The sequence below is a fragment of the Dreissena polymorpha genome, chromosome 15 (genome assembly GCF_020536995.1).
Source record: "Dreissena polymorpha isolate Duluth1 chromosome 15, UMN_Dpol_1.0, whole genome shotgun sequence".
In the NCBI taxonomy this organism is placed as follows: domain Eukaryota; kingdom Metazoa; phylum Mollusca; class Bivalvia; order Myida; family Dreissenidae; genus Dreissena; species Dreissena polymorpha.
In genome coordinates, this window is record NC_068369.1 from 37168147 (window position 1) to 37188411 (window position 20265).

The 20265-nt window shown below is 32.8% G+C and overlaps 1 protein-coding gene across 1 annotated transcript; it reads left to right on the forward strand.

The window, feature by feature from the left end:
* Positions 1-9743: 9743 nt before the first annotated feature.
* LOC127861280 (uncharacterized) lies at positions 9744-20265 on the forward strand. The gene is made up of 14 exons (XM_052399728.1): positions 9744-9976; positions 10381-10560; positions 10752-10879; positions 11614-11725; positions 12072-12200; positions 12637-12834; positions 13655-13756; positions 14078-14236; positions 14773-14886; positions 15110-15137; positions 15293-15327; positions 15581-15660; positions 16324-16468; positions 17217-20265. Exons 1-13 carry the CDS (start codon positions 9922-9924, stop codon positions 16465-16467), a joined length of 1464 nt encoding a protein of 487 aa, XP_052255688.1. The 5' UTR covers positions 9744-9921; the 3' UTR covers position 16468; positions 17217-20265.

A 20265-nucleotide genomic window follows, 5' to 3' on the forward strand; every position in this document is an offset into this window, starting at 1 on the left:
TTTGCTTGTCTTCGAATGTAGGAGCTTGAAAATCAGATTCCCAAAGTGCACGATTCGGAAGGCGGACATAATGTATCAATGTTTCCTATGAATTTTGCGTTTACTATCGATTCCTTACCTATCATATTAATGCAAGCTTTATATTAATGCATTACCTTATGCCTGCTAGTGTTAATGGAAGTAACCACTAATCAACAGAATTTGTTTCTCTGAAACAATGTTTAAAACAACAGGCAATGTCAAAAAATGCCATTATTTTCAACAAACAAAATAAAACTCGGTCAGTTACAAAATTGAGAATAATCTCAATTATCATTTAATTTTAGTATGTTACAATATTTATATAGCTTGAAATGTCTCAATAGGACACGGGTGCCCTGCTGATTTCTGCTCATCAGAAATTTAGAGGACAGATGCGCAGATTGACGAGGGTAACAATTAATGCCCCTCAACTGGCAAAGCACTGGCAAAGCATACACATAATTGAAAGTCACCAGATCACATGCTCATTTAAAATAAAAATTATTATGAGTAAAATTACTGAATTTTGTGGTAAATTGTTGTAAAATTGAATTATAGACATTTTTTCACTGCATTTGAGAAAAAGACGTTTTGCCATTGGGAATATGACCGAATAATGTCTTCTAAATGAGCTGAAAAAAGCCCAGCTGTCTGGCTAGCGCTGTGGTTGCCACACTGGCTACTCCAGATTGATTCCTGCATGCGAGTTTGGTTGGTGGTCAGAACACCTGACGGGTGTGTTTTTCCCCGGATACTCCAGTCCTTACCCACAGCACACGACCCCATCAAAATAAAAAATGTATATAAATAGCTGGAACTGCAGCTATTATTCAAAATTCATCGCGCACTGCCACCAGTATACACATGCTACTAAGTCAATTGATGTGCACGTGTATTTTTATAATCACATGGTTGTTCGCTTTGAAAGCGTGTGCTCATGAAAGTTTCCGCTCGTCAATACGAGGCAAGTAACTCCATGCTACAACTGAAAAACTTGAAGGGCGACAATTTACGTCGATACCGTTTCAGTTACAGTTAGCTATGACAAGTATAAGTTTAGTTTCGTATTCGAATTGCAGTTTTGTGGGTATTGCTGCTTATCGTTTATCATCAAGCATTAGCGGTTTACAACAATGCCCAAAACTATACGGACAGTATTATAATATTAAGAAACAAGTTTGTTTATATTTGGTTTAGTTTCGTGTTCGAATTGCAGTCAAGCGTTAAACGTATTGCGGTTTGTCGTTTAGCATTAAGCATTAGGCACTTAGCGGCTTACAACATTGCGCATTACAATTTTGACATGAATCCCGCTCCATAATAAACAAACAATGTATAAAGTTTCATGTAGATACGCAGAAAACTGAGAGAAAAGTTCGCGTTTCAAAGTACACGTTTCCAACGATGTAAGTATCCAAATTTGCCTAATGTCAAGGTGTAATAACTTTGCGAAGAATAGCCTAACATACATGAAAACTACTTCTTGCATTTTTTATATAGTACAACTACAAATTGTTCATGTTTCATGTTGATAAGCAGACCACCGAAGAAAAGTTTACCACACAAAGTGCAGATGAACAATTAGGTTAAGTGTCCACAATATGAAAAATGTTACGGACCATACGGATATCGCAACCCACAAGAAAAGAACGTCTTGCATTTTACATTGTATACATGACATATATTTGCATTGTTATGGTGATGCACATTAAACTGAGAATCGAGTTTACGAAAAAAGTGAACGTGTACGTGTTGCACTTTTATATAGTATGAAGGAATTATCGAAAAAAAATTCATGTAAATAATCAGAAGACTGAGAGACTAGTTTGCGACCAACTGTTCTTATACGCGGCGTGACAGATAGTCTGAAAGGGGTTATTCAGGTTATCCCCCCCAACCCCCCACATTCATTAGGCTTAGGTTTTATCATTATCCATACTGTATTACCTTTCCTAAGGATCAGTAAATTACTATAAGTACAAACTATTGTTCAATTGCTGAAGAAATTTTTTTATTTTTTTTTATTATTATTCATAAAGTGTATTGTTTTCAAGACTCATTTTGATCTAGTATCATACTATTAAGTATCACACTTACGCAAAATAAACGTTGAGTTACAAAACCAAACAATACGCGCGAAGTCAACGATATTAGAATAATTTACGTTTGAAACTTTACATATAGACTGATTCTTATATAACGTCTTCGACCTTAGCCTGTTGATTCTGTAACTCGTAGATTATTATTTTCAAAACCGAACAAACATTTCAAATCGTGCAATTGGAGTTTAAATAAAACAAACATTTCCCGTCCGTACAGTTCTTGGAAATTCGCTAATGACCACTCACTCATGATTAACATCAATAATTTGGTCTTCTTATTAAAACAGCATCGACCATACAAATGAACGCAGTAAGTAAACACATTAAATAATGAGGATAACTTATAGGTCCAAGGAAAGAAAGTCTACAAAAAATAAACGCAACGTATAATTACATATCGTGGCAATAGCTTTGTACTTGAAAAACAAACCGAGTCAGTGATAGAACACATCGATAATTACAACAATTCAGAGGATCTTGAGAAAGACATTTTTGATGAGAACATTTACCATTCTATTGATGAACCGGCGTCGGAACCGCGTGGAAATGTCAAAGTCGACTGTACTGATTATGATTGCACCACTGACGGAGCCGCAACTACTCGTGGTATAACCAATGACAATGTATATAATAAACTGAAGCTGGAGCGCCAGGGTAACTATGAACATATTCAGGGATCATGTCAGATTAATAACATCACGACACACAACGATTACGTTACTTCTGCAACTCTTAAGGCGATAAGTCTTCTTGGAAACGACGACTATGACCATGTGGGTGGCATTGGGCATGCTCCTGCCCTCTCGTCAAGCGATGGGGATTACAGCTCAGCAGTGAGCGCGGCGCATTCAAGAGGCTCTGCCGAAGCATTTGACAAGCGTGATGTCAGTCAAGGGCCTAATCCGTTCGTCAAAGTTTAAGTAGTCAATGACACCAGAGATATGTTGACTTCTTAGAAATTAAACGCACACGGGTTCGTCATGTTACTGCAGGAGTTATTAACACGTACATTTTAACGGATTGGTGATGTAAGATAGTACCATAGTACCTTTGTAATTTATTTGATATGTATCCATAAATATTATATTATCACGAGTGTAAATAGTGCAAGATTGAAATGTGAGTAAATTATGTTCCTTGCAAGTAAAACTATGCAAATACACAGACGAAATTTACAGAGGTTCAAATATTTCTAAAGTCACTCAGAAAACAGACTTTCTATGAACAAATAGCGTAATTAATATTTTGGCGATGGTAAGACTAGATTTACATACATACTATTATTTGGAATCCCACTGTAGAGCAAACACATTACTTGTGTAAATTTCCCAGCATTATGGGGTTATACGGAAAATGGAATAGATTAGCCGTATGCTGAATTACATGTGAGTTGTTAAATGTTTGCTGTGTTTGAAAAAGTAAATTTTGCTATTAAATGTCCATGCACATAACAATTCAATATCTGAATGCAATAAGACATTGTACGTATGCATTATCCATGCTTGTTTATATATGTGTATACTTGTGTATAAACATAACCTGACGTAAGTTACAATCAATACAGTTTTGTGTTCTGTCTTAGCAGTAATCGCAAATCAATTTAATACTAGAAATGATAGTATCGTTATATCAAGACTTAAACCACTTTAATGACAATGAATACAGATCTTAACATATGACCTTTAAACTTGTTTTCACTCTTTGTCAATTTATGTCTTACACTTGAAAAAAATTATTCTGATTTGAATCGTTTCATAAGAGACCGGTATGATGCATGCGACACTATTTATTTGTATTGCTTCTATCAAGTTCATGAAACACAAATTTATGCCGGACGGTATGTTCTTTACCAATTGTTTCGGAAGAATTTAATACATTATTTTTTCAACTATGACTTGAAGTTTGTCCTAGTTACACGACTCTTCGTTCATACATGTCATTTCTGCAAAATTACATAAAATCCAAACATATGTGATTTTCCTACACGTACGCCAACCCTCTTAAGCGTCCCCAAATTACGGCCATATATTTTACATGCGTATACAAACAATTCATAGGGAATATTTATACACATGTTTAAGAACTGCTATTCTTATGTGTACATTTTGAAATGAAATTGTGTGCGTCATTTATTGTGTACAGTATTTTGTATTTGAAAATATTGATTTCTCAGTATCAACTAGAACGCACTGTAAACCTTTACAAGTGTTGGTTCGAATTTAGTTTCAGGATCTAAAGTCTATATTTACTGATGTCGATACATATATTACCGAGACAAACTTCGGACGTCAAGTGGTAGGGTTCATATTCTATTCACTTTTCTTACTGCCATTTTAAAAGGCAGCTTGTTTTCAACAACGGGACGAAATGGACGTGTTCACGGTTTGTAAAAATGACAATTATCTTGAAACATTCAATAGAATCAAAACCATGTATGTATTCCCGAAAGAAATGCCATGTTGGACTTAGAACCATGTTTGAAAGGAACGTTCTGTTAGAGAAAATCATCAAACGAAGTTGGCTAAGTACTTGAGAAGCTGTTACTTCCATCATCTGTAGTTAACCTAATAGTACATGCAATTATGATTAATTATGCTTTTCAAAATGTTTTAGTTTTATTAATAATTCTCGATTTCACGTTATTCATGTTTTCCGTGTTGTCTATTGTGTTAAGTTTCCTTTTAAGTCAATAACTTTGGGTTACATATGAGTTTTTTAGCTCCATAAAACCGCTAATGTATAAATTACCCTCACAATATACCAACTTCTTTCCTTGGTGTTGATCCAATGTAGTCATGTGTTTTTGTGCTTAGGCGTGTTGTCTAGTCTATTTGTTTGCGTCTCCCCGTTCGGCTATTGGCTCCATGTTGAAAATAAAGGGCCTCATGGTAAATTACCTTTCTTTCCTTCGGTTTCAGCTGAGGTGTATGGTTGTTATGTTTATATACTAAATATAATGTATACTGATCTAGTTTACCTACCATCAACATGTGTCTTAAAAGGGAACCATAAGCACATTCATTACATTATAAGTACATAAATATAGAAGAGATCATGCCCGAAAGTGCGCACGTGTAAGATATATTGAATTTGAAAACCAATAGGGTTAGCGGGCACAAACAACTTTTTAACACCACACTACATACATAAATGGTGCTGGTACTTCATCTATTAAGGACTAACACCATTTATTTATGTAATGTGGTGTTAAAAAGTTGTATGTTTCCGTTAACCCTATCGACTCAAGTATTTACGCCGAACCTAAACCTCTTTTCCCATCCCAGGTTGAGTTTTTAATCTATTGTGCTTATTTCGATTATATTTGCTCTGTTAACTATTAAGTTTAGGATCTTTTTTCTGCATTCGATAATTCGCTTAATAAACTGTAAATTAACAAACATTTACTGAATAAATCATGTTAAATAAATATTTGAAATATTGAGTACGTCTTTGCAATTGTATTAAAGTTGGAATACAATAACTACAAAGTGAATCATATAAAGTTACTATGCCCTACTTACATCTGCTTGTTTTAGATGTCTTTCGATAAAACAAACTTATTTCGCCTAACGGACATTGAGATACTTGAATTATATTATCGATCAACAGATTTAACTTCCTTTAAGGCAATCAAATTAGTTGATACAAGTCGACACGCTTCATCCTGATGATGATTAATAATTTATACGTTGTTTATTGTTGATTGAACAGTTTTGGAGTGTTCGTATTTTATCTTACAAGTACGACTAAGTTGTTTTGTGTCATAATGTCGCGTGATTCGTTAAACTATTGTATACAAATACTAAGTAGGTGCTTTCTAAGTAACGTTTTGTTTCTCAAGAAACATAATTCAATAAGTTATGAAAGAATAAATATAACAAAAACAATACATACAAGAAATAAATAAAGTTAGTTGGTTTTTAACATTTTATTTACAGAAATATTAGTATTACATGGCCATCAGGAAATTACTATATTTATGTGTATTGCTGTTGAATTGTACTCGAAAGCAAATTATGGCTAATTGACTTATATACGATCAAAAAAACAATAGATTATATTATATCAAATATACCTTTGCATCAAGAAAAGCATATAATTGATAATACATCGTGTTGTGGTATGCACATTATAGATGTTTCCATCTGAATTAAGGCATATAATTTATATTGCTGCACTAAGAATATAAACAAACATACTATTATCTTTTTTTTTTCTTATTTTTTCAATATTGATACATAAATAAGCATTGCAAAGGAACAAACACATGTAACTTTGCCTATCCACAACTTAACATAATTGTAACGAATCTTTCTTAAATAAGATGTGTGGACCTCACCTTATTTTCCACTAGCATAATTTCATTGATGGTTCACATACGTTAACAACAATGGTGCAAAGGGAACTTCTGGGAAAAGAACAGATAACCACGATTCCGAATGCAGTTATTTTGCAGTTCCTCACAATTCTGACCAATCTGAACATGTTTATTATAGGCTACTTATAGTTAAACATGGTTTCTATGTCTCGCCTTGTCGTTGCACACTATGCACATTTCAAGAACGTCTGTATACAAATTGTAATACAGACCACCATTGTGGCTATAGTCATGCAATTAGACAAGAGTGTGCTTGCCAAACAGACATCTAATGACCATGACAAACTATCCGGCGCAAGACGTAACAGGTTTCGAGTACAAATGCGCAAAAAAGCGAACTAAAGTCATATAATTATAATGCAATTGTATATTAAAAACATTAATTTGCAATTCAGTAGTATTGAACCAGATTAGGACCATAATTTTATCTAAACACATGTTAGGCGAATATTTCGACATAATGTTTGAAACGTATAACAGTTTCCGTATGTTGAATTATATTGTTTGATATTAAATCACTACCAAATAATAAATCGCTCTCGCGTGCTCTAAAACAGCTGTTAAACATAGCTTACATTATACTACCGAAGTATTTGAATAATACAATGTGCAAATGTTAACTCGTTGGTTAATCTGTATCTAAATCTTAACTAGGATACATGCGTAATCGACCGTCTTACAACGATATTTGTGATGGATTTTATGTCCTCATTAAGTGTGCGCGAACTTCGGGATCGTAACAACCGCAAAGTCGTGTGGTTAAACAGACATGTAAGGATCAATACTTATGTTCAAATGTGCATGTTCATATATTTGAATTGTTTTATAGCGAAACACCATCCTGTAGCTTAAACTGTTGAGTTGATACAAGGATTGTAATTAACATCAGTGTTATGTCTCAGCAAATTTGAAGATACTCAAAGCTTAATTGAATGCAACTATGCTTTAATGCTTCCCTACTAGGGAGCAACGTGTTGACCTACGTAATAGATAGTCCATATCATTTGTGTTGACTTACGTTCTAAATAGTCCATATCTTTTTTGTTGTCTTACGTAATAGATAGTCCATGTCGTTTGTGTACGTGTTGAATTACGTACTAAATAGTCCATATCGTTTGTGTTGACTTACGTACTAGATAGTCAATATCGTTTGTTTACGTTTTACCTCGGGTCATTTAATGGAGGTTTACTACTTTAACTCATGAGACGTTTCGGGTGTGACATATATTAATAAAAGACCCAAAGATGCTACTAAAACGGAACAATCCTGCTATTTACCTGACTAACATGTCTTTTGGAATTTCGAGAGAGAATTGCGATGTTATGCTAGTTACCTGACTAACATTTCTTCCGGGATTTGGAGAGAGAATTGCGATGTCCTGCTAGTTACCTGACTAACATGTCATCTGGGATTTGGAAAGAGACATGCGATAAAATCGATACAAATGCACGACACATACATTTTTTATTTACCCAACATTCTATATTTGTTAATGTACATAATAACTGATTCAGATAGTCTTGATCCTTATCAAAAAGAGCTCTCAAAGTCATCGTACACATTTTTGTTTACGAAGTGCTTTTTAATAATTATTGACGACTACTGCACTTTAATTGTCATGTGACCAAGTTAACGAACTTATGAAGTCATATTCGAACTTGTTCAAATGCGTATTTTGTCATACGAAATATCAGGTATGTGAACATCTTAAGACGTGACACCAACCGAAATGATTGTGTTAGACGAGCTATTAATTGGTAAAACAAGAATCAGCCCAATGAAGTTGTTAAAGCTTTTCCTGTTATTACCATACGCTTCTACATTTATTGTCTAAGATATGATCACGGAATGAAACAAGACGCAAATTAAACCAAGACGCGTGATAGCCAAGACAAATAGTCGCAAGCAGATTTATAATATCCTATATATCTTAGTAATAAGTAAGAGAAATAATCCACGAATATTCATCTCTGCTCTTGCTCTTTTTTACTTATTCGACATTTAAAGGTCTATCTAGCTTTCACTCGCAAGGGCAAAAATACAACAATACTGAACTTGCGTATGACTCGGAGTTCTTTAGAACGCTCCCTTAGTGGGGATCGAGCCCGGAATAGTATCAGGCGGCAACAATATTAACTTTTAGTTTCCGGTGTCTAACTGTTTGTGTTCGGCATGTAACCTCAGTATTACAAAATGTATTGCACACTATTGGAAATATATATAAAGGCAAATATGTTTATATGTAATACATACATTTGTTGCGATAAGCTAAGATCGTGTGTATTTTTGTATTTAATTAAAATTCATGCTGCTATTGCATATGTACGTTTATGACGATGAGATGTATATATGCTTGAGTCGAAAATAAACTAGTATGTTCTGTTATGTTCGGTATGTTCATCGCTTTTGTTCTAGTTCCGTTGATTGCCTGTCGCACATCGTGTTGAACGTTCACGTTGCAAAGACTATTATATTTATATTTGTTCAAAGTCATTAAATGCATACAATGGTTACAGTTCAGTTGAGTGATTGTTTACGTAAATAATACACAAACTGTTGTGCGTATATGTTGAATAGAATGTTGAACATAAATATTAAACAGGCTGTTATACGTTAAGTTTTTAAGAGAGTCAAATATTTTAGGTGCACAGTCTGTTGAACGTATATGCTGAACAGTCTTCCAAACGTATGTGTTTCACAAACTGCTCAAAGAATATGTTCCACAAACTGTGAAAAGTATATGTTTCACAGTGGTAACGCATATGTTTTGCAGTGTTAAAAGTAAATGTTTCACAGACTATTAAACGTGTGTGATGTTCAGAGACTTAAACGTACATAATATGAACAGAATATACAGTTATGCATATACGCAACCAATCCTGAAGGAGGAAGAAATATATGTGCTTATGCACAGTTTCGCACATCATCCTTTTGAAACTATGGATTTCACAGAAATATATCCTTATGATGATAGTTAATACATTTACAGACAATTGCTTTGTTAATCTTATAGCAATTATTGTATTTTGCGGAAAGTACGGATTAAACTTACTATTTATATTAAGAATTCTTAGTATTCTGATAACGGAACATTTGTTAATGAGTTGCAACTAGATTTATTTTCATAATTATACTTGTATTCTTAAGTATATGAATACTTTTTAAATGACAACACGCATTTCATTGGGGGAATTCATACTGTATTAAATAGCTTAACCATTGGGTGTATTGTTCTGAGTAATGTAAAGCATGTTATAACTTCTATGCGAGTTGGAGATACATACGTGTATGATGCTGTGATGTTATGATCTTAAGTTAATGAGTATTGTCAAAACCGGAAACACTTTGACATATTAAGTTGTACATTAACAAATGCATCTTGACTTTCTTCCTATTCAGGACTGTGTGATAGTGACAATATGTGTTTGTTTGGAATATTAGGAGTGCTCATCGTTTTAAATAAGTCAACACACGGTTAGTTTAGAGAGTATAAATGGCCGTAGTGTACTATGTTTACAACATCAAGCGTTTTATAATAAGTGTTAGGTTAAAGGGGCATTATTCACCGTATAAGAAACATAGCCAATTTGTTTCTTTGAAATAATCATATAAATATAGTGTGCTCTCTAGAAAAAAGTGTGATAAAAAAAGACAACATTATGTTTTTTAGCAATTTTCTTATTTGCTTGTGCACCAGTTTTTGTCACAGTACATGATATAAAAGTTTACTATACTGTATACATTGATACATTTATATAAAAGTAGTTGTTTTATCTTTGCAAATAACATGATTCTTTATGTAAACATGTAACACTAGTGCGGATTGTTTCATATACAAATGCTCCCTTAACCTCTTCGAGTTTTTTTTTCAACATCAGCTGAGAATTACAGGGTAAGTAAAGACTCAACGGAATGGCTTCAAGCAACATGTAACATGGCTGCGCCACAACTTTCTTACAAGAACGTCTTCTTTGAAGTGAAGGAAACCAGTGGCAAACTACAGACCACAGATGTTTGGATAGGCTATGTAACAGCTAAAGTTCCATTTTACTTCCATGGTAACTGTTTGTATCTGATTTAATATATTTGATTTAAAAGTTATATGTGTAAATGCATGGAAAGAAGCATGCATACAATTAAATGTATTCCTTTAACAAAATCGGTATACACAAATGTTGCTTGCCAAACGAGACTTGTCAAGTTACTTAACCTGAGTGAGATGTTTTCGAACAATATGTTCGCGTTACAGGTTGCGCCGTCGTTCAGAATGAGACACCATACACAGTAACTAGTATCGGTTATTGCAAAAGTGTGTGTGTCAATTCAACACTATTTGGAGTACAGACAAGTTATGGCCAAGATATAGTTAACCCGGCGGTAAGTGTTTACACGAATATATGAAAACAATTTAAATAGACAAACACATACACATTATACATTATTCGATAAGAACAATTTTCATGCCATATTGAATAGTATAAACCTAATATATAATTGTTGAGTCCGAGTCACCAATTGTCAAATTCAATGTACAAATAACGATACGTATGAACAATATGGTATATAATAAACACTATTTATGTTGACAGTCATTATGCATTTATAAAGTATAGTAATACGTGACACAAGTGTGTGGTGATTGTATAAGGAATATAATGTCCATAAAAATGATTCGAGAGTTGTTGTACTGGAGAAAAACAGCTACAAATGGATACGGGAAGAAACCCCTTGCCATCTTTGACAAAGAGTTGCCGCTAAAATTCGTTCATCACAGAGATAAATACCCTTTTTGCGTAACTCATTATATGGGACATTCATAATCATCAAATACTGTTCTTGGACAACGACAATAACGCGAAAAACCTTATACTAGTCACTGCCGAACGTTTTTAGTAAAACAAAAAGTCATTGGTGGGTTAAAATAATTAGTAACATCTGCTAACCTACAACTGCCGCCGGCGCGCAATAATGGCGAACAATGCTAACTTCATTGTGATTCCTTGAAGGCAAAAGACAACATTCCTCATTGCATTGTCCAAACAAGACATTAACGATTGTCGGGGCCTCACGTCTGTATAAAAGAAGTGTCATGTTGCCCTTCTTTTGTGCAGGTATCAAAGAACTGCCGCTGCGTCACTAGATCTATGGATGCAATCTCATTTGGAAAATGTGATGGCACACGATGTGAAGAAGGCTGTTATGCTGTCTTCTCTCAGATCACAGGTCAGTTAGGTTTATTTTTCAGCATCTTTTGTTGAATGTATTTACATTATATAATGTTAATTTAATGTAACGAACATTACGACTTAAAATAATCATATAGTTGAACATTTTACCTAAATTAATATTACCTACATTAATTTATGCCAAACAGTAGTTGCATATGTGTATCATATTATATGAATCATATAGCAATTTGGATAGTTAGGTGTATTTGTGGGCGATTCTTCATGAATGCATATTTATGACGGGCTATAGCGTATGCTTTCTTTACACATTTCATTTGGCTTAACGAGACATAGCTCGTGATAATTTATTACAAATTTAGACGAAACTATTTTATACACAGCAATTGGCTACATAAAAGACACGGGAAGTGATGGAGATTGCCTTGCTTACTACAACGCGGCATTCAGTTGGCAACCCTGTACAAAGTCAGACTCTATCAAGCCATTGTGTATTACCAGCATAGCTACAGGTATGCACACAAAGGTGACAATTTAAAACAAATATACAGTTAAGGTTCTTCAACCACATACCAATAATTCAGCTTGTACATTTATATTAAACCGTTAAAACAATAAACCTTAACTCAAATTGCATGCCTGATAAAGATTGGTCTGAACTGCTAAAAATCATTCATGTTTGGGAAACCATTAGGATATTGTTTCTTGGACATTACCTTACCAACCCCAAATCCCGCCTAACATTGAATTTGTATATTTGATACTTTAAATCGACTTCTCAGCTCCCACTGATAACTTTCAAATAACTGTGTCTTGTTTTGTTGGTGGTGTATTTAAATTGTCTGGGTATGTTATAACCAGTATCATTGAATGCGTTGCATAACACGCTATCACTACTCAATAATATAACCATTTAAGTTGACTACGTATGCTTATGTTTTTTGTCAGATACATCTGCAAAAGCAGTAATAGGGGACCACCGGGCAGACACATGGAGCAAAGGGAATGCGGTTTGTTTGGACGCCGACCGGTTTCCAGCGACCCTCGCAAGTGTGAACAATACCAATGTATATACTAATGAAAAAGAGCAATGCTACTGGACGGGAATTATCAGAGCAAACACCTTGCTCAGAAGAGACTCCATTAGTAAGAACCTTTTATATAAAGCGGACATATATGATCTTACAAAAAATCAAAATAACGTTGAACAATTGCAACTAATCAACAAAATTTAATATCTGGGTATACTCTCCTTCTTACAGTCAAACACTTATGTATCGGTTACATGTTTACTGTTCTTTACAGAAGACATGTATGCTTGTTTAATCTTCAACAAGCGCCTCAAGTTTATCACAAACTATCTCTACTACTATCATTTAATTATATCGGACAACCGAAAATAATGCATAGAGTCTGCCGTTTACTGCAAATTTTAGAAAAAAAGGACGTATTGTGAACAATATGCTTACTTCAAATTTACAAAGAAGATTAAACAATTCAGCTTCTCCATATGTTTTATTTTATGAAAAAAAGAAAATGAATAAAGTTAAACTTCGCAAATAATATGGGGGAGGGGCATACGCCTTTTCCACCCCTGTCTATATAGGCTTATGGTATGTTCCCAATGTAATTTCAATTATTGTTTGATAATGGGCGAACTGTCATCAGTTAGATTTTGTTCACACTTGAAGACATACGTAAAGTTTTAATTTGAAATAGTTAATTTGTTAATTTTCACACAATGAAATAAATATAAGTATATATAAGTAAATGACAATACTATACTGACACATACAACTATCTTATGGAGCTTCTACTTTCTGGAAAAATTAAGAAGCATGAATAGGTTTCCTTTGAATATAATATAATACAACATTATATATTATACAGCAATATATAATGACTTCTATGGCCATGCATAAACACGATGTTTGAGCATATTTTAATCTTTTTTTGTATGTTTAAGACATAACCTACCATAGTGATGTATCATACGGATTCTTGGATGGATACACCGGGAAATTAAATTTCACAAGTGATGGAATCAAACAAGCTCTATGCGCATCAGGTAATATATGGTTAAAATTAATCAGTGTCTAGGCTAATAGATGGTTGTTGTGTATTTGCAATATATTTAAATCAAAGACATTGTTTGTGGATTGTAATAAAATACATATAACTAGGTTTGAATTAATTATGTGTATATATAATGTTGTGAAAATAACGTAGTGTTTTATGATCTTAAATATTATATAATTTTGATTAGTTAACACGAGTTTTATTTGAATATGTACATATATCGAGTAGTTTTATTTTAAGTTTTATAAAATGCTATATCATATAAGTACAATTAACTCAACATAAATATCATCTTTATCCATTTTAATAGAAGGTCCAACAGGTGATACAACATCAACTGAAAGTTATACGACTATTAGAGGTGTCACCAAATCTACTGAAGGTCAAACAACCATGAGATACGTCACAAAATCAACAGAAGGTCAAGTTATTATAGATGATACAAAAGGGACAACAGTCCGATCTAGAGGTAGGTCACACATGTTTTCAAGATTGTGTGGCACAGTTTGATAAGACAGAAATTTACAATGTACAATTTTTTAAATTCTGTTTAGACATCATACTCCTGAATTACTTTCTATCGACAAAATCGTTTCTGTCAACCAGAATGTCCAATTTCAACGTATAAAATTAATATATGACGTATTTGTAGTATTGACACTTACTTAAATTGTTGAAATATATGTAACATAGATATGTACGCTGTCCCAGCGCAAGAGAAATCAAAGGTTTGTCTTTCACAGAATTTCATTTGTTGTTTTGCATTAAATAACACACACACACACACACACACACACACACACACACACACACACACACACACACACACACACACACACACACACACACACACACACACACACACACACACACACACACACACACACACACACACACACACACACACACACACACACACACACACACACACACACACACACACACACACACACACACACACACACACATATTTATGTATATAACGTTAAAATTTTTATGTAAAAGCCGAAGAAGATGCGAAGACATCGTCTATTGTTACATGGATTTCAACAACACTTGGCTCATGTTTGGTTATACTGGTTGTTATCATCGCTTGTTTGTGCTTCAAGAGGAAACAAGGTTAGTCACATTTCGTTCTTGTTTATATGCAGATCTTTTACTAAAAATATGTTATAAAACATGCTGCCAAAACTTATGATTCCATTTAACAGACTATTGTTTTTTACAAAGAGACGTTTTCATAACAACGAATCCTTATAAGTAATATACATAATTATTTTCAAATTATGTATGTTTTTTTCGTTTGGTCTTGTAACGAAACATGTTTTTATTCTAAATACAGGGAACCACACTCGAACTACCTTTCAACAGTAAGTATATACGTAGCATACGTTTAATAAATATTCCGTTTTTGGTAACATTTAGATTTTGTATTAAATAGGCCTGACAATACAATGGTTTAATTGAATTGAAAGCAACGTTAGAACTATCAATGTGAAGATCATACCATATTGTTTCTTCTCAGGAACGAACTTGTACAGCCATCGAATGCACCGCATGGTTAGTTATTTACTATGTTTTATTCTAAATATGTTGTAAACCGTTACTCAGACGGCATGCCATAAATAGATAATACAATCACATTATTTGTTTCTCTATATTTTGCAGTAATATGCAGTTTATTTGCTTACAAAATCATAAACAAATGTTTTCACAATGTTTTTAAACAAACCGAACGCATAACCACGTATGACGTGTGGTTACCCTTACAAGGCATTTAAAAACATTGTGGTAGATTTTATTCTCTTTGCAGAGGGTCATGACAACGTTCATTATGACGTCATTTCCGACGATATAAGAGAGCGTGAGGCAACATCGTACACCTCACTCCAGGTTTGTTAAGATGCTTCTAGTTGGCTTGCTTTGATATGTAATGATGTACCCATGTTACAAATACAGTTAAGTCCAGTACTTGTCTTCTTCAATAGGTGACATGCTATGTCACATACTGCTGAAATTGACGTTCGACGTAGGACAGTAGTAAACGCGAACACAGGCCTTACTTTTAGTACAAAATTAACATTTTAAGTTATGAAATTGATTGTAGCAAGCATATTAACCAGGTTTGACCATCACGTCACCTTAGTAATGATCCATGCATTCGTTCGTTATTTAAACCAGTGTTTCACATAATCAGGGTTCTTGACTACATTATGTTTAACTCGCTGCTTTTACTGTTAAATTAATCATAATAATGATGCATTGTTTTTAAATAAATACTTTAAAGGCACTTTTAAACATACAATAATACAGGTGTAGAAAATTGTAATATTTGCATGACTTAGAATCCGTTTTCAGTACAAACGGATTTCAGTGTCAAAGCATAGCATCAAGTCGTTATCATGTTATTTCATGTTGTTGTTTTGTCTTTCATTTATGTTTTGTACAAATAATTTAATAATTCGCTATTAATAAACGTAGGATAACACAAGATTAATTCTAGTGGTGTCTTTTTAGTTTTATTACTCCTTTGATTCTTTTTTTATTATTCAACAGATGACAACAAATCATATGTACACTGCATTGACCGTTAGGCTAGAGAATAATGATTACGCAGATGTCGAAGTTCCGGACAGCGACGGTCAAGGGCAGACACATACCGATTCCGAAGCCAAAGTTAATTATTTTGTTGTTAATTAAGGTACACATTCAATCAAGGCTTCGAAAAAGGCTTAGATATGTTTAGGTTTAAGCTTGAACTATAATAGAATGAGAAGTTGAATTGCTCAACACCAAATTAAGGAAATATCAAAACATAGTATAAGGTTATTTAATTCAAATCAATATTTTATAAAAACGCGTGCATAAGTATTTTAATACAGTTCAACTTCCATGGAAGTGTTAAGTGTAGTGTGTGTGGAACCAGCAGCTCAGATAGCACATTTGTTTAAGCGCCTCTGTAGCATCCCGGCGGTAAGCAGATCGAAACCGCACAGGAATAGTCAATGTCTAGATATCATGCAATAACACAATGACTACCTATTGTTAGCGTTTTAACACTGTGTCTACCTTTCATTTAAGATTTTGTGTTTACATTATTTCTTTGCGATTTCTTTCTATTCAAAAATTGAATCATTCATATGTAAATTGTAATCAATAATATTAATTTCATCTTTTTAAAATAAAATACTTAAATGGTATATACAAGCTATTGTGTGTTAAAGCATATTTTGTATCTTTATTCTTTCCAAACGTTTATGTAGAACGTAATGACGTGTGTAACATATATTGGGGTAGTTAAATTAAGTTGTTTCATCGCATGCAATGATCTTTTTCTTCGTTTTCAAATATGATGAACTTCTAATGTACTAATAAGTCAGCATAACAAAACCACGTGACATGTTTTCATTGCTAGTTCTGTATCAATATAACGTTGTTTTTCGTGTTAGGTTGGAACAAACTACGCTTGAACGATCAAACTTTCCAGGATTGAATCCATTGCAGCTCAATCCCCACGACAGCGAACCATCCTCTTAAAATTAAAAAAAAGGAACCGGAAATTTATCACATAACTGAAATACGTCACTAAGGTATTGCCTTAACGATACCGCATATTAATAGTCATGATATTTAAGCTACCTACTCTGACGTCAAATGTATACATTGGAATAAAACTGAACATGAACATAGTGTACTCGAATTTAATTTCGTAACAACGTAAACAAAAAAAATATTAAAAATGTTTAAACGCATCGTGCGTAATCACTATGTAAATATGTAAATAATGTAAATTTAAAACACTTATACCGTATAATAATATACTTAAATACTTATATTTAAAATGTAGAGCTTTATAAATCTTCACAATTGTAATTGTCTATTTTTGTTGTTATTGTTGTTCTTTTTTCTTGTGAATCCCCTACAAAAATTCTCCTTAATAAGTGTACATATTAAACTAATTTAGTACGTGTTATGTAAATATTAAACATATATTTATATTTCATTTTTTTCCATTCTGATTTTGTGTATTGTATTGTACCCGCAATGTTTCTCCTAAAACAATAAAAAAAACGTAAAATAGAATAAAACTTATGAAACACGCGAAATACGATAATGCCATGTGATTTACTCACTTGACCTATAAATTCTCATTTTGTTCACACGAAATATTTATATCCTCAATATTTGTTATATATAACAATTCTTAATCATTATTCGACTGTAATATAATGTTCGTGTTATATGTATATTATAATCGTGTTTATATATAGCATTTGCCCTGACATTAGATCCATCTTTGATGTTTTCCATAACAAATGAAACGTTCAGAGTTAGTTCATATTATAATTAAGATCATATGAAGATTTGACCAAGATCATATAATGTAGTGCCTAAAAGATTGGAAAAATAGGTTTTCGCCATGCATATAAACCTTGGCTTGTTTTTTAAACTTTCTAAAAAACTACAATAAAGATGGAATCTTAAGACTATTTTACCAATTTGTTTTGTTTAAAAAAACTAGATTGAACGCCATTAATTTCAAGTTTTCAGCACCGTTTTGCATGTATTCATAAAACATTGTAAACGAAGAATAGGTAAGGGTTTTGAATTTTTTTAAATATTATTAGTGTTCATATTATAGAAAAACGCAACGAGACATGTATTTTATGCTTCTTCTTTAATTGAAGTTCCGTTTAATTAGTAAACCATCCTAATTGTTGGTAGTTTCTATTATTGTACATTGTAATGCAAGAGCTCGTTTATTTTGTTATTTTTTGTTTGTTAAATACTATTACTTTTTTCACCTGCAGTTGCAAATTAGATTGTTTTCTTTAAATTTTTAAATAATTAACTTCAAACCTTTAAGACCTTAAATGATTATTTGAATACTTTCCGTATTACATGCAGTTGTTCACAGATTCCCACAATGAAATAATGTTATTTATGATAACGAATGAAATGACATGGAGGTCGCCGTGGTGTAATGCCTAGCGACCTGGTAGTCATGGGTTCGATCCCGACTGTGGAAGCGATTTTTTAAATTTCCCCAAAACCAAGTACTGGTTCTAGGCACAGAAAATTGACTGGAGAGACTTTCAATAAGCCTGAGCCTTTCGATGTAATCGAGCAAAAATAAATAGGTTAAAACTAAATGACACTTCAATATCACAATATACACACAATTAGTGAATTGATTGTATTATTGTTTTATTATGGTTTAATTTGTATTATTGACAAATCTTAATATCATTGAATCGGTATTAATTTGTGTATCCATTGATTAGCTAACAAGAATCATGTTATTCATTGTCTTATAAATCATGTCACAAGGATTGTTTTTTTTTAATTTTATTCTTGAAATTGTTGTCTTGATTTTGCAAATTGTAATTTGCAACACAGTTCTAGTTAAATCCCTATAATACTTTATTTTTTTTAATTTCTGGCGAATTTCACTTGCCGAAAGCCAGTAGTTTCATCAACAAATGCTAACATAGACCAAAACATGTATAATATAAGAAGTTTGGCAACCTCGGGCTTTTATTTAATTTCAAATACATGTTGTTTGATCTGTATCGCTTCTCGGAATTATGGAAGAATTACTAATAATTTTGTTGAAATTGTGGCATTCCTAAGAATTTTTTTTGAAGAAAAGTATTTATTCCCCTTAACTCTTTTAATTCAAGTCCGTCGTCACAGTAACGCTTTAGAGTATTTTTCCAACACAAAAAGCACGCGATAAAAATTAATAATAACACATGACTTTATATTAAATAATCTACCACAAATGCATTTTTACATCCAACATGCTTATAGAATTACCCAGTTGTCTGTTGTTGTATAATTTAATGAACGTATATCTGCGAATATGACTATTTAATTTGAGGGATACCATCATTCACAATGTTTTTAGATTATTTTGTTTTTTAATGTATTTGCTGTTGTTTTTTATTTCATAGTACTTTTTAGCGCATTATTGTTAGAATTAAAGTAATATGATACATACATGAACCAAAAAAATACTTGTAAATACAAAAATCTGTGGAGGACAAATTTAGTTGTAAACAATAAGTGACGTAGTGAACAGGACACGTGCTATGCTTATTATTGTATCATTGTTCATTGTGGTAGAAACGTCCCTTTGATGAACACATGTTACATGTATATCTTAGTTACATATAGTTCATTTTCTTGTTTATAGTTTAAGTTTAGATCTTTGAAAGTTGTAGATACATGCTTATGCTTATCTCATGTTAATATATTTCACATGTTTGTGCTAAAATAACAAGTTTAAAAGTTTTTTTAAAGCACTTTTTTATCAAGCATGTCGGGTGGCGAATACATGTCAAGAATAACTTCTAGTGTCATTGTTGAATATTTCAACTAATCAAATACTTATATTGACTAATCATATTAACCCAAAGTGTAATACACCGTGCGAATGCGCCATGGCCTCAACTAGCATAATGTGTAATTAAGAACAATAAAATATCGAAAATA

Bases quoted from the DNA above. Each gene is read 5' to 3' on its own strand.
- LOC127861280 (XM_052399728.1), top strand. From the start codon at position 9,922: ATGTGTTTGTTTGGAATATTAGGAGTGCTCATCGTTTTAAATAAGTCA. The intron at 14,237-14,772 runs GTAGGTCACACA...TTTATGTAAAAG, and splicing joins GACAACAGTCCGATCTAGAG to CCGAAGAAGATGCGAAGACA. The intron at 14,887-15,109 runs GTTAGTCACATT...TTCTAAATACAG, and splicing joins GTGCTTCAAGAGGAAACAAG to GGAACCACACTCGAACTACC.